The sequence below is a fragment of the Etheostoma spectabile genome, chromosome 11 (assembly GCF_008692095.1).
Source record: "Etheostoma spectabile isolate EspeVRDwgs_2016 chromosome 11, UIUC_Espe_1.0, whole genome shotgun sequence".
Lineage (NCBI taxonomy): Eukaryota > Metazoa > Chordata > Actinopteri > Perciformes > Percidae > Etheostoma > Etheostoma spectabile.
The window spans coordinates 5,930,172-5,949,757 of record NC_045743.1 but is presented as its reverse complement, the minus strand read 5'-3'; the positions used below and the strand labels follow the sequence as shown (position 1 = coordinate 5,949,757).

The 19,586-nt window shown below is 41.3% G+C and overlaps 1 protein-coding gene across 1 annotated transcript in view; it reads right to left on the bottom strand.

The window, feature by feature from the left end:
• col4a1 (collagen, type IV, alpha 1) overlaps window positions 1–19,586 on the bottom strand; it is a 47,068-nt gene that overhangs the window by 1,600 nt on the left and 25,882 nt on the right. Inside the window, 36 exon segments of the mRNA XM_032530323.1 lie at window positions 287–459; window positions 600–678; window positions 4,289–4,463; window positions 4,572–4,784; window positions 4,865–4,963; window positions 5,065–5,172; window positions 5,175–5,192; window positions 5,380–5,451; window positions 5,564–5,636; window positions 5,739–5,872; window positions 6,095–6,280; window positions 6,369–6,419; window positions 7,737–7,835; window positions 7,973–8,053; window positions 8,180–8,306; window positions 8,604–8,743; window positions 9,014–9,103; window positions 9,313–9,411; window positions 9,530–9,682; window positions 9,819–9,908; window positions 11,659–11,826; window positions 12,147–12,260; window positions 12,382–12,532; window positions 13,600–13,697; window positions 14,208–14,217; window positions 14,518–14,621; window positions 14,883–14,975; window positions 15,112–15,126; window positions 15,129–15,279; window positions 16,830–17,021; window positions 17,137–17,207; window positions 18,113–18,196; window positions 18,355–18,438; window positions 18,617–18,763; window positions 18,854–18,889; window positions 19,276–19,336. Of these exon segments, the coding sequence (XP_032386214.1) occupies window positions 287–459; window positions 600–678; window positions 4,289–4,463; window positions 4,572–4,784; window positions 4,865–4,963; window positions 5,065–5,172; window positions 5,175–5,192; window positions 5,380–5,451; window positions 5,564–5,636; window positions 5,739–5,872; window positions 6,095–6,280; window positions 6,369–6,419; window positions 7,737–7,835; window positions 7,973–8,053; window positions 8,180–8,306; window positions 8,604–8,743; window positions 9,014–9,103; window positions 9,313–9,411; window positions 9,530–9,682; window positions 9,819–9,908; window positions 11,659–11,826; window positions 12,147–12,260; window positions 12,382–12,532; window positions 13,600–13,697; window positions 14,208–14,217; window positions 14,518–14,621; window positions 14,883–14,975; window positions 15,112–15,126; window positions 15,129–15,279; window positions 16,830–17,021; window positions 17,137–17,207; window positions 18,113–18,196; window positions 18,355–18,438; window positions 18,617–18,763; window positions 18,854–18,889; window positions 19,276–19,336 (3,839 nt within the window).

The following is a 19,586-nucleotide window of genomic DNA, read 5'->3' as shown; positions in this document are numbered from 1 at the left end:
AACACCAGGCTAAAAAGTCAGTGTTTCACTGTCGTCTCTGCTTGAAAGTTTCAAGCGTTTTTCAGCTCTGGTTGGGTGTAGCCAAAATGTGCTCTTTTAGACCTGTAACCACACCCAACCAGTGATGTCATGGTGTCCTGGAGTACACCTGTGCATCACTGCAGCAAGGTAAAAAGTTAAACCACTGAAGGTCATCAAAAATAAGGTTTTCTAGGAGTGATAGGTTACTCTTTAATGTGAAATGGGGGGAATCAAGAAAAACATTGTCTGTGTGTTTCTGTCTTACGTAAACATCTCATTGTCTTCAATGGTGGCGAGCCAAAAGCTGTAGGAGTTGGCATAGTAGTTGCAGGTTCCACGACCGTGACACTCGATGAATGGAGCACTGCGGAATTCCTCCAGGCAGGAACCAGGAGAGGCCAGAGCCTGGCCTGATCCTTCCGCACCAGCACTGGTGTGCTACACAAACACAAACAATGGAAACAGCTCATTGACCACCAAAAGAAGCCCAATCTGAAGAGAGCTATTGCTTGATTGCTGAAAGTTCTGAAAGGGTTACTTTGACTATGTATGTGTATGCATGTACATGTGTTAATTACTATGGGTGTGTGGACATTGGTATAGAGGATGGTGTAAGGGGGAGGTTTCGGAGATTGGGCTGGGTATCTGGTAGCCTGGCTAACACCAGACCAAGCCAAGCTCAATAAATTTGAGACTGAGCATTGGTCTGGGGAGTCTGCTCTGTAAGGACTTAGTTCAAACGACTCTGTACACAATTGGAAAGTCCAAAGATCCAGGTGATCAGAGAAGCAACAGTGGCATCAACGGGTTTTCTGCGCTTTGATAGGCGTTCGGTGGCCACTATGTTGAATATAAACAAGAAGCTGCTTGGTCGCTTCTCTATTGTCATTGTTTTAAACCCACCAATAGCTTGCCAGGCAGATAAGCCAGTTTGTGATTGGATCCCGCAAAGTTGTAAACTGAAGCAGAAGAAATGTGCAGGTTTCTAGACCGAGCTGCAGGGCAAAATCAAATCACTGGCAGAGGGGTATAGGGCGCCGTTTGTAAAGCGGCTCGTGCTGAAAATAACAGCAACATTTTGTCACATTTAGCTTTAAATAATGTTTAAAAACCTGGTATGAAATTTTGAGGGTCACTTTCTTGCACATTTACAACAATATTTGTCAACTTGGAAATATTTTAAATAGTTAAATCCAAATATTAAATGTTACACCTAAATGTTAAATGTTAAATCTATATGCTAAATCTAAATCTAAATGTTAAATCTAAATCTAAATGTTAAATCTAAATATTAAATCTAAATCTAAATGTTAAATCTAAATCTAAATGTTAAATCTAAATCTAAAATCTAAATGTTAAATCTAAATGTTTCGAGTGAAACTAAATATTTAGCTAATATGCAAATTAATGTCGATAACCGGAAGTACCAAAATAAAAGCTCGAGGAGGTCAGTGTATGTTTATAGTGTCAAATAACGAATAAAAATCCTCTCATTGGGAGATATGGACTCTTGAACTTGGATAACCGTGAAAATAACTACCTAAAATAATAAACACAGTTGGGGAAAACTGTATTTGAAGAGTACTTTGAGTTTTTAGTGTCACTTTTATGAATGGTGTGGGAATTATAGCCACTATAACCAGCCACGGGGGGGCTCACTTTGACTGGTCTGTCACGTTTGCTTGCATTAGGTCAGCAAGAGCCTATCCCCGCCCGCCCCCGACAAGACACTGCGAAATGTCCAACGAATCCGCGTTAGCCGAGAACATCGGCAGAGCCGTCCCGGTGGCTGAACAAACTATCAACAGCGACAGCAACAGCCTCAGGCCACCTCGGTAAGCATGTTTTCCAAATCACGGAGCTAGCAACCCTGTTGTCAAGGCTAACTTAACTAAACTAGCTAACGGTAGCTAGCCAGTAGAGATTTGCTACTACCTTTACAAAAAGTAAATGCTAGCCCCGTGTTTTGGAAAACATGTTTACCGAGGGGGCCCTGATTTGGCCCCCCGGGGGCTGTCGCGTTTAAAAGTTTTAAATGATGGGCTCGGCGACCTTAATGCAATCGAACATGACAGACCTTAAAAGTGAGCCCCCCCCTCTTGGGGCCCTATAGTGGCATAATTCCCCAGCATTCATAAAGGGGACACTAAAAATAAAAGTTCAAAGGGGGGGGGGGCTCACTTTGACTGTCTGTCATTTTCATTGCATTAAGGCACAAGAGCCTATCACCCCCCGCCCCCGCAAGGCCGGTACTTTGGGGTAACTCGGGGAAATGTCTAACAAATCATTTTACCGGGGGAACATGGGGCGAGGCCGGTGGCTGTCCCCCCCTTTTAAACAAAAACCAGCACAGCCTCGGGCCCCCTCGGAAAATTTTTTTTTCCCAAAATTTCACGGAGCTAGCATTGCTTGTTGTAAAGGGTAAGCAAATCCTAAGGGCTAGTCCCGTTAGCTATTTTAAATTTAATTTTTACCTTTGCAAACGGGGGGTTTATTTCCGTGTTTTGGGAAAAATTTGTTTACCGGGGGGCCCTGGGGCTTTTTCCCTTCGCTGTTGAATAATTTTGGTTCAGCCCCCGGAGGGGGCCTGGTGTTCTCGGCAAACCCCGGATTTTTTGGGCCCTTTCGCAGTGTTTTTTTGGGGGGGCCCGGGGGGGATGGGCTCTTGCTGCCCTAAGAAGCAACGTGAAGCCCTTTCAAAGTGACCCCCCCCGTGGTGGCTGGGGCTAAAATTCCCACCCACCTTCAAAAAATTTGACAAAAAAAACCCTAAAAAGTACTCTTCAATCCCATTTTTCCCCCCAATGTTTTTTAATTTTTGGGTTATTTATTTTCAGGGTTTTACCAAATTTCAAAGCCCAACTTCCCAATGAGAGGATTTTTTTTCGTTATTTGAAAATAAAAACATACATGACCCCCAGCTTTTTTTTTTGGGAAATTCCCGGGTTTGGGGCCAACATTAATTTGCATATTAGAAAAATATTTTTTTTCCACCGAAAATTTAGTTTTAAATTTTAATTTTCCCTTTAGTTTTAATTTAGTTTAACTTTAGTTTTAATTTAACTTTTAGATTTAGTTTTAAACATTTAGTTTTAGTTTTAAAGATTTAACTTTAGTTTTGTTTTAACATTTAGTTTAAAGATTTAATATTTAATTTAATATTTAGATTTAACATTTAGATTTAGATTTGATTTAACTTTTAGATTAGATTAAAATTGTTAGATTTGAGTTTTAGATTAACATTTAGTTTTAGTTTTAAACCCTTAGACCCCGATTAAAATTTAAATTTTTCAAAAGTTAAAATTTTTTAGATTTAACTTTTAAATTTTTTATTTTATTTTTAACTTTTACTTTTAGTTTTAATATTTGATTTAACTTTTAGATTGATTTAGTTAACATTTAGATTTTTTTTAAAACTTTAGTTTTAGTTTTTAGCATTAGTTTTAAAATTTAAAAATTTGGTTTGGAACTTTTAAAATTTTGGTTTTTAACCCTTTTTAAAATTTTTCCCAAAGGGTTGAAAAATTTTTGTTGTAAATGTGAAAAAATTTCCCCTAAAAAATTTCCCTACCAGGTTTTTAAACATTTTTTAAAGAAAAATTGTGACAAAAGTTGTTTTTTGGTTTTTTTCAGAACACCCGTTTTCCCAAACGGCGCCCATAAGGGGGGGGGGGTTTTTATCGGTCTATTTATGTGGCGGTTTTGGTGTAGAAGGGTTTTGGGATAAAAAGTCTATTTTCAATTTTTTTTCCCATAAAATTTTTCCTCTTAATTTAGTCAACCCAACATTTGACTCAAAGAAAGAAAAAAACCTTTTTTCATGTTTAGGTGCATTTTCCCTTTGCGGGTTTTAAAGAAAAATGTAAAAAACAGAGTCTTCCCCCCGGGAAAAATGTTTCCCAAAGATTTTACTGAATCATCTAAATTTTGGTTGGGGGGGGGTATCGGGGGGTGTGAGGAAGAAAATTTAAAGTATTTGTCAGATCTGAAACCGGGTTTTTTCTTACCATGACAAAAGGGGTAGCCCAAACCAAAAAGAGTTTCCCCGCCCGGGGGGCAAATTTTGGGGTCATTTATGGGCCCGATGTGAATTGCTATCACCCTCGTGGGGCTTCACACAAAGAAAACCCTTCCCCGGGGACCCACACAACCCACCACCACACCCCACAAAACACACACGTTAAGGAGGGACTATGTTTAAAGGGCCAAAAAAGTATTTTATTTTCCCAAAACCAAAACCCTTTTTGGGTAGAAATACGGGCCCTACCGTGATAAAAGGGTTTGATGCCCTTTACCCGTGATGGGGGCCAGGTCCCGGGGATGGGCTCCGGGGAGGTGACCGTAGGGGTAGTAAATTTCGGGGGGCAAATTTACACGGTTGTTAATGTTACAGAAGAGGAAGGGCATGGGGCTGAACTTTCTTAGACAGCTGCCTGCCGTACCTAAAATACAAAGCGAGGAGACATGTAATTCATCCCATAAACCCTTTGTGCTTTCCTGATTCCAATTTCTTTCCTTTATTCTTTTTTCTTTCATGATGTGTTTCTCACCTAAGTCCTGTCCATGGGAACGTTCGTTGCCTTGTACGTAGAGCAAGGAGTAGCCATCATATATGAGCGAGGTTCCCTCAGGGCAGTGTGGAACCTCCACCGTTTGGCTGTGACGGGTTACCAGAAACCCGTGATCCATGGAGGAGGGGCCGGGGAGACCCACTTGACCTGGAACACCGTCAGGTCCTGGGGGGCCAGGGTGTCCTCTGGGTCCTAAAGACAGAGTAAATAATGAGTAAGGTCAGCAACACAGCAGTTTTTACCCACACCTTTAATCCCTGTGAGCCTCTCACCCTGTGGCCCCGGAAGGCCAGGATCTCCTTTGGACCCAGGCTGACCATGGTATCCAGGAATGCCATCTTCACCTTTTGGCCCTGGAATACCTGTCACACCTGAAAGAAAATAACAAAAATGACCAAACAATAAGAAAAATGGATGCGGACATGTCATCAGGAGAAACATTGTTGGATCATAATTTTAAGCAAAACGTTACCTTGCAGTCCTTTCTGTCCAGGGAGCCCAGATGGCCCCTGGGGTCCCGGGAAGCCCTGAGGCCCTTGGAACCCAATGTCTCCTTTGATAAAGGTGCTGGGGCCGGGGGACCAGGGGGACCTACATTGCCTGATATACACAGTATCTTTAGACACTATTTCCAGATGATAATTTTGATTTTTAGCAATTTATGGAGGTCAAGTTATTTGATTACCAGAGACATGAGTAAGCACAAAATAAATGATATATTGTAATTATTCTAGTAATTGAGATAGAGGTAGTTTAGAATATTGACACACTAAGGGGTGTTTTTTACCCTTTTCTCCTGGGAATCCTCTGTCTCCAACTTCTCCTTTGAATCCAATGTCCCCGAAATTACCTCTTGTACCTAGAGTTAGATTTAAAAAATAGTGTAACTATACATGCTGTCTTCCACACACACGCACACACACACACACACACACACAAAATCCTAGACTATTACACTTGTTTGTCCTCACCTGGGAAGCCAGGGACACCCTGCAATCCCCTCTCTCCCTTCTGTCCATCGATACCTGGAAGGCCAGATTGTCCCTGTAATACACACACACACACATACACACAAAATAATATTAAAGCAGCACTAACATTCACATAAACTAACATATGACATGTAAAAACAGCCTAGTGACGTACAGGAAGTCCAGTAACTCCAGGGTCACCCTTATGTCCCGACTCTCCCTGGAAACCAGGAAGACCCTGGTCTCCTTTGTCTCCCTTTTGTCCATTTCTGCCTGGCACACCGGAGGGTCCTGGTACTCCTGAGGATCCTTTTGATAAAGAGCCATTACATTATTATATATTAATAATATCATTATTAGTATTAATATTATTATTATTATTATAAGATCAATGATACAATATATAACATATGTTTTTCAATTCTTAACTCTTTTCACTTGTAACTGTGGCTCTATGCTGTACTACATTTAGGTGACAGGTCCTCATACATGTAATAAATAAACTGCTAGCCTGTCATGTACATGGCATACCTGCTTCTCCGGGTTGTCCTGTTTCTCCCCTCTCTCCCTTAGGGCCCTCCAGAGATATACCAGGGAGCCCCCTCTCTCCTGTCTCACCCTGGGCCCCCTGTGAGCCTGGAAGTCCCTTGTCGCCTTTGATACCAGAGACACCTGGATGTCCAGGAGGGCCAGGGAAGCCAGGACTACCTTTGTCACCTGGAGAGGGAAAGATGTCACATGAAGAAACTCTGTTTGGCTCCAGTGACGAAGGGATTCTATGAATCAATGTTGGAAGGGCTCTAACCTTTGCCACCAAGCACTCCAGGTGGTCCGGGGAAACCTCGGCCGGGTGCACCTGCAGGGAAGGAAGAAAACCCATTAAAGGCAGTGTCCGTAATGTTTGGCTAAGGCAAGGCAAGGCAAGGCAAGGCAACTTTATTTGTATAGCACATTTCAGCAACAGGGCAATTCAAAGTGCTTTACACAAAATCAGTTAAACAGATAAAGCACAAGTAAAAACAGTTAAAAATCATAAGCATTAAAAACCGGTAAAACACATGAATAAAAAATAGACACATAAAACACAAGAATAAAAGTTACAGTGCAGCATAAGAAATTTAAAGAAATGAGCAGTCATTTAAAGAAGGGCAGCATCAAAAAGAAAGGTCTTCAGCCTTGATTTAAAAGAACTGAGAGTAGCAGCGGATCTACAGGTTTCTGGGAGTTTATTCCAGATATGAGGAGTATAGAAACTGAAAGCTGCTTCACCCTGTTTAGTTCTGACTCTGGGGACAGCAAGTAGACCTGTCCCAGATGACCTGAAAGGTCTGGGTGGTTCATAGTGTAGTAGCAGATCAGAAATGTATTTTGGACCTAAACCGTTAAGTGATTTATAAACTAGCAAGAGTACTTTGAAAGTACTCTAAGTAGTGAGGGGTCTGCAGATGGTAGGGTTTATAGACCTAAACCTGCTCTGGGTCTGCAATTATTACTTCTCTCTATATTTAGAGAAGGCATTGCTACCTGAAACCCTGATTATAGTTGATGGGTGGTGTTTGACTACTCAAACACCACCCAAAGTTTTTGTTTTCCAGTAAAATGTGCTTGCGGTGATTGAAGGTTTGGGTTTAGGGTCCCAAACCAGAGTAGGAAATATAAGGTTGAGAGGCTTATTGTGCTATAGTATTGCATCAGACCTTCCTCTACAGCCAGTGGTCCACACAGCACTCCGGGATTTGAGAAAAAGTGCTCTCGTTAATTGCCATTTCCTTAAACCAATCACAATCCTCTTGGGCGGTGCTAACCGACAAAAGGAGCCACGAGGCCTCTGCAAAACAGCATTGGGAAGGAACTTGTTTTGGTGCAACGTGTGCATTCAAAGGTTATTTTAGTCGTGCAACAGAAAACTCCGATTGGACAGATAGTCTAGCTAGCTGTCTGGATTTACCCTGCAGAGATCTGAGAAGCAGTCCATAGTGCTCATAAATCCACCGGAGTTTATGCCTACACAAAGAAAGAGAAAGGGGACATCCGGCTGAAAAGTGTGAAATCTGAGAACGGAGCAACGGAGCAATCCCGAAAATGGAATGTCGAGGACATAGAATAATTGGGCTGTGACAGCTTTCCAACAATTTAGTAAATTCTTGCTCCTCCTCACTCCTATTACACTAACCTGTGTCTCCTCTCTCCCCTGAGGATCCAGGGATGCCGTCCACTCCAGGTTCTCCTTTTTCTCCTGGAACACCAGGAGGTCCCTGCAAGCCCCCTTCACCTGGAAGAGAACAGGTTTACAGACTATTTGTTGCTGTTTTCTAGGATGGCAGAGGTATAATCAATTCTCAGTGGATTTTTTTACAGACCAAACCCTTTTAACATAAACTGATCTCACAAGATAAACAAGTTACATACCAGGCCGACCGTCTTGACCTCTTTCTCCTTCAGACCCCGGCAGCCCAGGCACACCCTTCTCACCTGGTCTACCTGGCTGACCTGTACAACACACACACACACACACACACACACACACACCAATGAGAACCCACATGGAATAACAACATATGATTGTTATATGAACGCTATATCTAGCATTGTAGACAAATAGGATACAAATCTGACCTGAGTACCCGATGGTTCCTTTGTCTCCCTTGATTCCTTGTAGTCCTGGCTTGCCAGGCATACCCTCAAGACCCTTCAGACCCCTCTCTCCTGGTTGTCCTGGGAATCCTGGCTGGCCTGTCTGACCCTGGCAAAGTAGAGGAGTGGAGAGGAAAACTAAATAAAGACAGGTAGGTACTGATGATTGTGGAGAGGAACAAGTTGAATAAGACAGTAAATATGACATTTAAACTGACAGAAGCATTTTCATTTCCATCTCTGTTGGTAGCCAGATTACCTTATTTATTATTTGAAGTCTATCCATGGGTTTTGTTACATTACCTTAGCTTCTGCACAATAGTGTTTCATCTTTTGTACTGATTATTTAACTGGGACTTTCATGACCACCCAATAAAACAATAATTATAATAGCCAGCGGATTTACCTTTTCTCCTGGAGGTCCTGGGAGCCCAATACCTGGGTCTCCAGCTATTCCCTTGTCTCCTTTCTGTCCATCTGTGCCTCTGAATCCATGATGTCCTGGTGTACCAATATCTCCTTTAGAACCCTTTGGACCAGACGGACCTGCACACACACACACACCAACACACACACACACACACACACACACACACACACACACACACAAATGCAGATATTTACTTAAGAGTTGCATTTAACTTGCATTAAACAAGTGTTTCTCCCAATTATATAGTAAGTATATAAAATTTAGGTTTTCCCTTGCTTTAAATATTCTCAATACAGCTGTTAACACGTCTGTCTTTGAAGGAGAAATGTCATGTTTGTAACACAAACACACACACGCCCACACACACTGGCGCATTTCCATCTTACCTGGTATTCCCATCTCTCCTACAGCGCCCTTCTGTCCAGGTTGTCCCATACCACCAGGCTCTCCGGGGAAACCAGGGTCTCCTTTCTCACCTGAGACAAATCAGGGAGATTGAAAAATTAATATCAATTTTATTTCCCTCCATTTTCATCAGGAGAATGAGAATTGACTAAAATAAGAGTTAAATTAAATAAATATGACAAAGAAAGATGATGACTACATGATTTCTACATGGTTTAAATATCCCATAAAGACATTAAACACATTTAGCTTGTTGTTGTTAAGATGGGCATGTGCTCACCTGGTTGTCCAGGTAATCCGGGCTCTCCATCTTTGCCTGGCATTCCAGGGTCACCAGTAAGTCCACGGTGGCCCTTCTCTCCAGCAAACCCAGGGTCACCTGATAAGAAAATGGAATTTAATTACAAACTATTCTTAAACTATGGCTCAATAGGCACAAGCACCAATGGACCTGTCTATAGCAAATCAACCCATAAACTATGCATGTTGTTTCATACCTGGTTTTCCAATATCTCCCTTCTCCCCCTTCATGTGCTCCATGTCAACTTCGCTCATGTTCCCAGGAGGTCCCTGAAGACCTCGATCTCCCCTTTCTCCTTTAGCTCCAGTCTCTCCATCATTGCCTCTTGGTCCAGTAATGCCGGGATCACCTGAGAGAGACAAAAATAAATTGTTATTTTGGTCAAATAATAATAATAATTAAAAATAATTGGTCATACTTTATGACCAGTATGAGAGAGGCGAAGGAAAGAACCATAATAGTTTACACAATGTGGGTTTCCGTACCTCTTGGTCCAGGAGATCCAGGTGTACCAGGTGGTCCAGGAAATCCTGGTACTCCTGGTGTCCCTATGACCCCCATTTCCCCTTTAGAACCTGGTAAACAAACACACACGCATGCATGCACAAGCACACACACACAAACACACACACACACACACACACAGCACCATTAGCAGGAGATTCTGAAAATTCACTAAAAGTCAATCTTTCTCCTTCCTCATTTCAAATTAAATGGTAGGTAAAATTCTATAACCTTATACATTTCTGCCACAGTAAATTCTCAAACCTTACCTCCACTGCAAAAAGGATGAAGATGTTTTAAAACAGAATTACATAATGTACATTTCTACCACAGTGTTAAACAGAAATGAAAACTCCGTAAGGAGTTGGTTTGGGAACCGGAGGGTCGTGGTTCAAGTCCCCATACAAACCAAAGTATGGTGGTAGACTGGTAGCAGCAGTGGTGCCAGTTTACCTCCTGGACACTTCCAAGGTGCCTTTGAGCAAGGCACTGAACCCCCAACTGCTCAGGCCACCTTTCCATGGGCAGCCCCCCCACTCTGACATCTCTCCATTAGTGCATGTATAGGTACTGAGCATGTGTGTGTAATTCAGGCCTGTCTGCAATGTGTTAATAACAACAAAGTGTAAATTGTAATTTCCCCTTGTGAGATTAGAAAAGTATAGATTAATTATTATTATTATTATTATTATTATTATTATTATTATTATTATTATTATCATTATTATTATTATTATTTTTATTATTATTATACTCACTACTCTGCTGCTCTGAGTTTCTCTTTTAAACAGACTTTGTAGTTCTTTCGTTTAGCAGTAAGCTATTGCCAATGAATAAAATTAATAAAATTCTCATTTATTTTTACGAGCCAACTGCATTACAAACACTACTACTTTCTTCTGTGAGTTTTGAACAGACTGTATAAAATAGGTTTTAAAGTGGTCCCATGTGCTGCAATGCTCTTCCTTTGCTTCATTGAAGCCTCTATGTTTACAGGCTTGTGGTGATGCTATAGGTGCCAAAAACAATCTGTTTGGTATGGTAGGCTACTGCCAATTTGTTTGTTTTTTTATGGTTCATGTGTGCAAAAAACATTACAATTTGTGAGAAAAACAATCATGGCAGAGCATCGTGATATCAATTCTAAGCTAAAAAATTGCGATTCATGTTTTTCCCAAATAGTGCAGGCCTACTCCTGAACCCTTCATGCACAGATGGCTCAGGTTTAAAGCCTTCCCGCAGCTCAAAGGATATAATCCCTCCTGTAAATGGAAGGCTTTTAATGTGAAACATGCACAGAAGGTGTTGAGTTTCATTGACAATATCTTAACCCGAACAAAATAATGGCAAAGCAGATGCATTGAAATGACTTCTGGTGAAACACAGAGCATCAAATTGATGAAGATGACTACATAGTCATACTTAAAGCTGTAGTGCGTAATGTCTGTCGCCCCCATGAGGAATTCTAAGTAATGACTGCTGTTGCATCTACATGACACAAGCCTTCCGTGATTGCACAACCCCCCCTCCCCCCACCAACCCTCCTTCATGCAGTTAAAAAAACATGATGGACTCTTCAGAAGAGGTAATAATCATCCCTCAGTTTCTGTGTGTGAAAGTCGCTAGATGACACCAGTTTCTGAACATAGCCATACTGACTGAAATACAGAGAGTGTTTGTAGTGTTAATTAACTTGTATCAACTCATATGGCAATGACTTGAATGTAACAGATGTTCATTGATAAAAAAAAGTTATCAGTAATCTATTTGTGCGAGTGCAACAAGAAAAATACAAATACACTACACATCAGTCAGTCTCACCTTGGTTTCCAATTGGTCCGTCCCGGCCTGGTAGGCCTTGCGGCCCTGGCAGTCCTTTAGGACCTGGGCTTCCTGGGAACCCGGGGGTTCCCTTCTCTCCCTGAGGCCCCGGCATGTCCAGACCAGGAGGACCTGGGTAGCCCTTTTCTCCCTTTACACCTTCCCTACCTGTTCAACATGCACACATACACATATATTTGTAGTGACTTCCAAAACCCCAATTGACAGTTTGACAGTTGTCAGGTGAGGTAAATCAAGAGTATGCTTCAAAATCTGATAGCAGACATTTTGACTTAACAAAGATCACAGGTGTATGGAATATTACTGGTGTTACTGATTAGATTACGATGGCTGTGATCCATTCAAGTATCTATTCAAGTGTCTACGTATGCACAATACCCTGAAACTGAAGCAACTGAATGGAGTGACATATAAAAATGTCTTCTTTGAAAAAGGTTCATATGTTCAGATGATAGGTTTGTGCTCACCGTATGATCCAGGCTCTCCAGCTTGTCCTTGTGGCCCAGGGGCTCCGGGGGAACCTTTTCCTGGAGCACCTGGTAAGCCAACCAGTCCCGGAGGTCCCGGGGGTCCTAAATCACCTAATTTTGAAGGCCAACGAAAAACAATGTTGTATTTGGTACAGACAATGGGTCTTTTAACTCAATTTAACTAAATCCAGCAAAGCTTCACACCAGAGTTGTTGAAAGTGACTTGCGGTACCTTTGACTCCCTGAGGTCCTGGGGGTCCTGTCTGACCTTCTTGTCCAGGAATACCAGGTAGTCCAACTCCACCCTTTTCTCCCTGGAAACCAGTAATTCCTGGGAGGCCCTGCGAACCTTTCGGGCCTGGAAGACCCCGCCCTGGTTCACCCTGCAGAAGAGAATATAAATAGGCACTTATTTGCATCTCAACTCAGGCAATAGTGATTTTACTCAAATTATTTTAAACATTCAAATCTCCAAGTAGGTCATGCCCATCAAATCAGGGGTCTTCAATGTTTTTAGGCCAAGGACCCCTAAGCTGAAAGAGAGACAGTGTAGGGACCCCGTACTGCAGATATAGTTTACAATTGAGTTGTATATTAAACTTGGCCAAATGAAAAAAAAATGAATGGATATTATAATACAATTTAAATAATATTTTAAAGGTCCAATGTGCAATATATTGAGTAAATCCAAAAATGACCCAGTTCAGATATATACGGTATATATATTTATATATGAAACATGCTAAGTTGAAATCTTTTCAGACAACAATGATAATGCCAGTTTTTTCTCCTTTGGAAATTTCTGTTCCGTGATGTTCTGTTTGTGTTTTGGCCTGTGTGTTGTTATCAGCTGCCCAGTTTGACAGCCAGGCCGGGTTACCAGATATAATGTTACCTGTAAAAACGTAAACCCAGCTGGCTACAGCTGTAACGTTAGTACACCCATGAAAGCAGCAAACAAACAAACAGGAAATAAAAACCCTGGTAGATATTGGAGATGTATTTGAAAGACGGAGACAGCTTAGAGCCCAAAAGCACGCCAAGTTAGCTAAATTACTTTTGAACAGGTAAGCATTAGCTTTAGAGTAATTTATTACAGCTACAAGGGAATGGGGATTTTATATAATTTCAACAATTGTGTACTCACATTGAATTATAGATATTAAAAATATTTTTTTCACAAATAGGCCATTTTAACCAGCTAATATTTTGTTGGATTCATATTGATCTATATATTTAGACATTTGAATTAAAAAAAAACAACTGATAGTATTGTTCAGGGTTTTGTAGTGTTTCTAATGTTTCCAATAATTAACTATTTGTATTTTTCTGAATTTCTGTTAGTTGGAAGATCACAATACAGACGGAACAAGTTTGACATTTACATTGTTGTTAGTATTTCTGTAATTTCTGTGTATTAATCAAAATACATAAGCAGAGAAATACACACTTTTTGTCCAGGTGTACCAGATTTTCCAGTCAAGCCATCCTGTCCTGGTCTTCCTGGCTCTCCTGGTAATCCTGGAGCTCCAGGAATTCCACTGATTCCTAAAAACATGGACAAAACAATTCCTCTGAGTTTGGTTCTGTTTATGTTGTTGATGTTCCGATAACATAACTGGAAAAGCTTTCAATACTGCCTTAAAAGGCTGGGATTGGTGGGTGCCTGGGCAGCTCACCTGGTAGAGCGGGCGCCCATATGTAGAGGTTTACTCCTAAACACAGCGGGCTTGACTCTGACCTGCGGCCCTTTGCTGCATGTCATTCCCCCTCTCTCTCCCATTTCCAGTCTAAGCTGTCCTATAGAAATTAAGGGCCTAAAATGCCTAAATATTAATATTTAAAAAATAACAAAAATAAAAAATGCTGGTATTGGTATTTGCACATACTGGAGTTTACAATATACAATATACAATATAGGTACTTTAGCCCCAAAGAAAATCTACTTTAAAAGTAGTTTAGTTATATCCTTATTCCATTATGACTCACTGTCAAAATAAAAGAAAGTTATGTGGCAGTCATTGTTGGAGGTTGTTCATTTTTCATAAAAGGTTTAACTTGAGCCAGGCTGACAATAAAGATAGACATCATATCACATATACAGTAGGGATGATAATATTCAGCTGTTAAAACATTTTAAAAAAACATATGACACACTGGAATCAGATCAGTACTTGTATTAGCTGATATGTAAGTTCAGGTATCGGAATCGGTTTTGGGGAGCAAAAAATGGTATCGGACACTCTAGTTTATGTACATATACTGTATTAGTTGGTTTACATTTTTCTTAAGGGATTTGTAAGTATGCAGTGAATTTCTGTGATGCATTTAAGGAGAGGAGGAAGAGGGTCAACATGGAGGAACTTACCTTTCGGCCAGTTGGGCCTGGGAATCCAATTCCAGAGGGTCCGTGTTCCCCCTTTGGTCCAGGGAAACCCGGCAACCCTGGGTCTCCCTGCAGGCCTCTGATGCCTGCAACCAACAACACGTTGCATGGTCAACAGGATCACAAACAATCTTCACATATATGTGAATCTTATTTAATTATATATATATATATCTATATATAATATAGATATATATATATAGTATATATAATTGTACTCTGTTCCTTCACCCCAATTTTAATGATGTTTCAAGTTTAAATTCACTGATCAATACTCAAGAGACCAATTTCAAATAATTGTTTTTGCAAAGTATGTATGAAAACAAGCTAACTATGGTGCTGCTCACCTTGAGCTCCAGGTTTGCCGTTTTCTCCGCGTGGTCCAGGTATTCCCTGAGGTCCAGGAGTGCTTACACTTTTGCCTGGCTCACCTTTTAGACCTAGTGGACACAAGGTATACACGTTATCAATGACTTAATGTACAGTGTGTGTGTGTGGTGTGTGTGTGTGTGGTGTGTGTGTGTGTGGTGTGTGTGTGTGTGTGTGTGTGTGTGTGTGTGTGTGTGTGTTGTCTACCAGATGGTCCAGGATGGCAGGAATGCCTGGTCTCCCCTGGCTGCCCTTCTCTCCAGGCTCTCCTGGTCGCCCGTAGCCTGGCAGGCCCGGTGGACCCCTCTCTCCTGGAGACCCAATTATACCAGGGTCCCCATCTGGTCCACGCTCACCCTTGATGCCCTCTTTGGCCTGAAAGCAATTAGAGAAAGCGATGCCCAATCTACTTTGACTTAAGGTTGAAAATACATTCTTAAACTAGAAACTATTTAATTGTGTGTGGATATTGTGTGTGGTTATTAGATGTTCATTGAAGCATTGGATGAGATAATATATGATTATGTTCTGTGTAGGTTAACTGTGGGCTTTGTGTGTGTGTGTGTGTGTGGTGTGTGTGTGTGTGTGTGTGTGTGTGTGTGTGTGTGTGGTATGCGCAATGTGTCGCTATTTGTTTCACTTGAACGCCCAAAACAAAAAGGCTTATCTTATCTTGTGAAATTGTCCTGATATATACATAACAAACCACAGACTAGTGTTGTACTAATCCAAAATGAGTACAAGACCAATCTTTTAAATTCTTGTCTCCATATCGACCACATTTTGACTCAATCTTGTCTCGGTCTCGGATGAACAGAAGAGTGGATTTTCAAGACCACAACTGCAGGGATTTCCCTAAATTGTGTCAAAACTTGCAGATGCAACCAATAACTTGAAAGCTACATTGTGTAAGAATTGCTAGTAATATCTAGTGTTGAGGTCATATATTGCAACAAACTCACACATAGTTTTACAGAATGTATTGCACCTACGGTAGCCGTCACGTTACAAAAAGCGGAAACGTAAAAAAAGGCAGTCTATTAGCCGTGGTGGTTGGAGTGCATGTAGAAAAGTGGCACGGATGCGCACTTCACACCAAGAGCAGGCATGCACGTTACTCGACAGAAAAAAACAAAAACTGCAGCAGTCCGGAGGATAATTAACTGGTGGGGAGTTGGTGTGTGTGTCCAAAGCAGCTCCAATGTTCACTGTTTTTCCTGATGGTGCCAGTCTCTTGCTTTTTTCAATATCTGTTTTCAGATTCTGGGCGAAGAAGAAGACTTCTGTTCCTGAAATTTGGATTTTGAATACGTGTGCTCCCCCGTGTTGCCAGGACCGGGAAGCAACGATATCCATTAGCTGCAGCTGTGACTCAAGCGCAAAAGGCGGAGCAGTATAGCCTGTATGTCCCTTACCGGCAAACGTATTTCAAGATGGCGCATGACTATGGAGAGTCTACCCCAGTTAATGCAAGTGCAAATGTAAAATTTCAAGCTAATAGGAATACTTGGAATTAATGGTGGTGGCAAATTTTCATAAAAAAGGACAAGTTTCTGAAGGGCAATACAGATTTTGATAATGAACAACTACAAACATTACACAATGAAGCATTAAATCATATCTAATTTTAAATTTGTTACTGTAAACCCCCCTCTCCCAGCCACCTTTACACACGCTCCCAAGAAAACGATTGAGGCTCTGGCTGACTCGGTCTCAAATCCTTAATAATGGTCCTTCTTAGTCTTGTCTCGGTCTCGAGACACCCTGGTCTTGGTTATGACACACATGATGGTTTTGGTTTAGGTGGTCTCGACTACAACACTGCCACACACACACACACACACACACACACACACACACAGACACACAAACACCCACACACACATACACACACACACACACACCACACACACACACACACTTACCGGTTCTCCTTTGAAGCCAGGTATACCTGGGAGGCCATCTCTCCCTGGCTGTCCATCTCTCCCTGGCGGCCCTGTGGAACCAGGAACACCAGGCAGACCTTTTTCCCCCTTCAGACCGGTACCTGCAAAAATGTCCCCTGGCTCACCAACAGCACCAGGGGCTCCAATCAACCCAGGGACGCCTGCAGAACCCTGCACACAGATTGAAAACATGTATTGTTCATTTTCCTCAATGAAATGAGGGATCAACTGTGAAAACATTGAGCTCAGATCTTGTCCCAAGTGTTTCAGACATTATTCTACTCACAGGTCTACCAGGTTGTCCAGGAGCGCCAAATCCACCCTTTTCTCCCTTCCCCCCTACTAGCCCAGGAGGTCCTGTCAGAAGAATATGAACAATTACACATAATTAGTTCATCAATATACATCATGGTGGGTGTCAAGTCAATACATAGGAAGAAAGGGTGGAATGACAACTGTGAAATACTTTGGTCAGAAGGCCAGTGAAATACTTACATATGTAATTTACTGGTTGTTTGCAGGGTTTTCCCTGCCATTATAAGGTTTAGGTGCAGCACCTGAGCCGTTTTGGGCCTAAGAATGAATAAAACTAAGAAACCTTTCTCAGATCTAATGATTGTAGTTGGACTTTTTTTAGCAAGTTTTGTCTTTAAACTTTTGGAGTGTTATTTATTTATTATCTGCTCTATCTTTTCCAACGTTTTAGACACAGATATGAAGATAATAATGGTCTTCACACCAAGAGCAGGTATGCGCGTTACTCGACAGAAAAAAAAAATAACTGCAGCAGTCCGGAGGATAATTAACTAGTTGGGAGTTGGTGTGTGCGTCCAAAGCAGCTCCAATGTTCACTGTTTTTCCTGATGGTGCCCGTCTCTTGCTTTTTTCAATATCTGTTTTCAGATTCTGTGCTTTTGGAGTGTTAGTTATTTATAATCTGCTCTGTCTTTTCCAACGTTTTAGACACAGATATGAAGATAATAATGGTCTAAAGCAATGTGAAAAAGAGACTCAAAACTACCACAAAGGGACACAAAGAGACGCCAAATGACCACAGAGACCCAAAACAACCTCAGAGAAAATAAAATGACCAAAACAATACACAACACGACTACAAACAGACAAAATCCCACATTTTCTTGAGGGAAGCCTAATTTAACCCCTCACCACATACACACACTTAAGTCCTCCACAAAGCTAGGGAAAAAACTGGTGTGGCTAGACACCAGCATTTCATTTGAATGTGACCACTGTTCACTCACCTCGATCTCCTTTAGGGCCTTGGGGGCCAGGTAATCCAGGTGGACCGAAGCCTTCACATTGAACACAGGTGTCACCTCTGTCACCTGAAAGGAGGCACAGGAACATCAATTAGAAACATATTACCTATGTAATTGTCCTTAATGTGTAGAGCAGCTACACCTCAATGATGGAAACATAGAACTTTTAAGGATTAATTTATTGATGCCTCATATTGATCAGCATTAATGGTCAGAGTTCTTACCCTTCTGTCCCAATTCCCCTTGTAACCCTGGGGGTCCAGGTGGGCCAGGAGCTCCTTTCTCAATGTTACATTCATTAAGGTCAACTTGTCATAGAACACACACACACACACACACACACACACACACACACACACACACACACACATAACACACACAGACGTTATGTTATTAAAACATTTATTTGTAGATACACATTTTATGCATGCGTCCTGGTTGTCAATTATTAAAATTAATGTAATTGAGTGAGAAGATAAGGCATACTCGGTGGTCCAGGTGGTCCAGGTGGTCCAGTGTTTCCTGGTTGTCCCGGAGGTCCAACAAGAGACTCTCCTTCTAAACCACTGTCTCCTTTCTCCCCAACATTTCCCTTCTGACCCGTCTCTCCTCGAGGTCCTTCAATGTGCCGTCCTGAAAAACAAGTTTGTGTGTTATTCAGCTTAGATTGTGTCTGACTGACATATGCTAAGCCAGTAAATATTGTTGTTATTGTTATTGTACCTGGCGGACCTGCCTCTCCCTGAGGACCAGCAAAACCTATGGATTAAGAGGAAATTAAAAAGGAAAGAAAAACATGATGTCATGAGTTTGTTCTCCAAAGTACAGAGTTTATGTGTACGTGTGTGTTCGCATATCGTCACCTTCCTAAAATAATCGCCTAAGTCATTTTTTCACATTTTTCAGAAAACACAAAAAACTGAACCAACTGAACATATTTTGACTTATGCAGTTATACTAAAGGCATAGAATCACATGAACTGTTCAACTGAGAATGTGGGAAATGTTACCAGAGGTGGCCAGCACCATGAGGAGATGATATAGGCAAGAAAATACTTTTTGTCAAAAAATGACTTAGGCGATTATTTTAGGAAGGTGACGATATGCATTTGAACATTTGGAGGCATGTTTTAGCTTCACTTAACCTTTTTCTCCATTTAACCCTGGGAGACCACGAGGACCGGGAGGACCAGGGGAACCACTACCCTAAAATTATATAATTAAAAAGATTAAGGTGCATGTCCATTTATTAAGATCATGTTTAGGTTTTATTATACCGATCTACAGTGATGTCAGGGAATCCTCTGTCTCCGTCAACAGCGATGTTACAGTGTACCGTCACACCCTGGAGTACACTTCTAAACTATGGAATATAAAAATACACACTCCTTTTATTACACTATATGTAAATTGAATCCATTATTTTTGGCCAAAAAACTTTAAAAAGTTTTAGTCT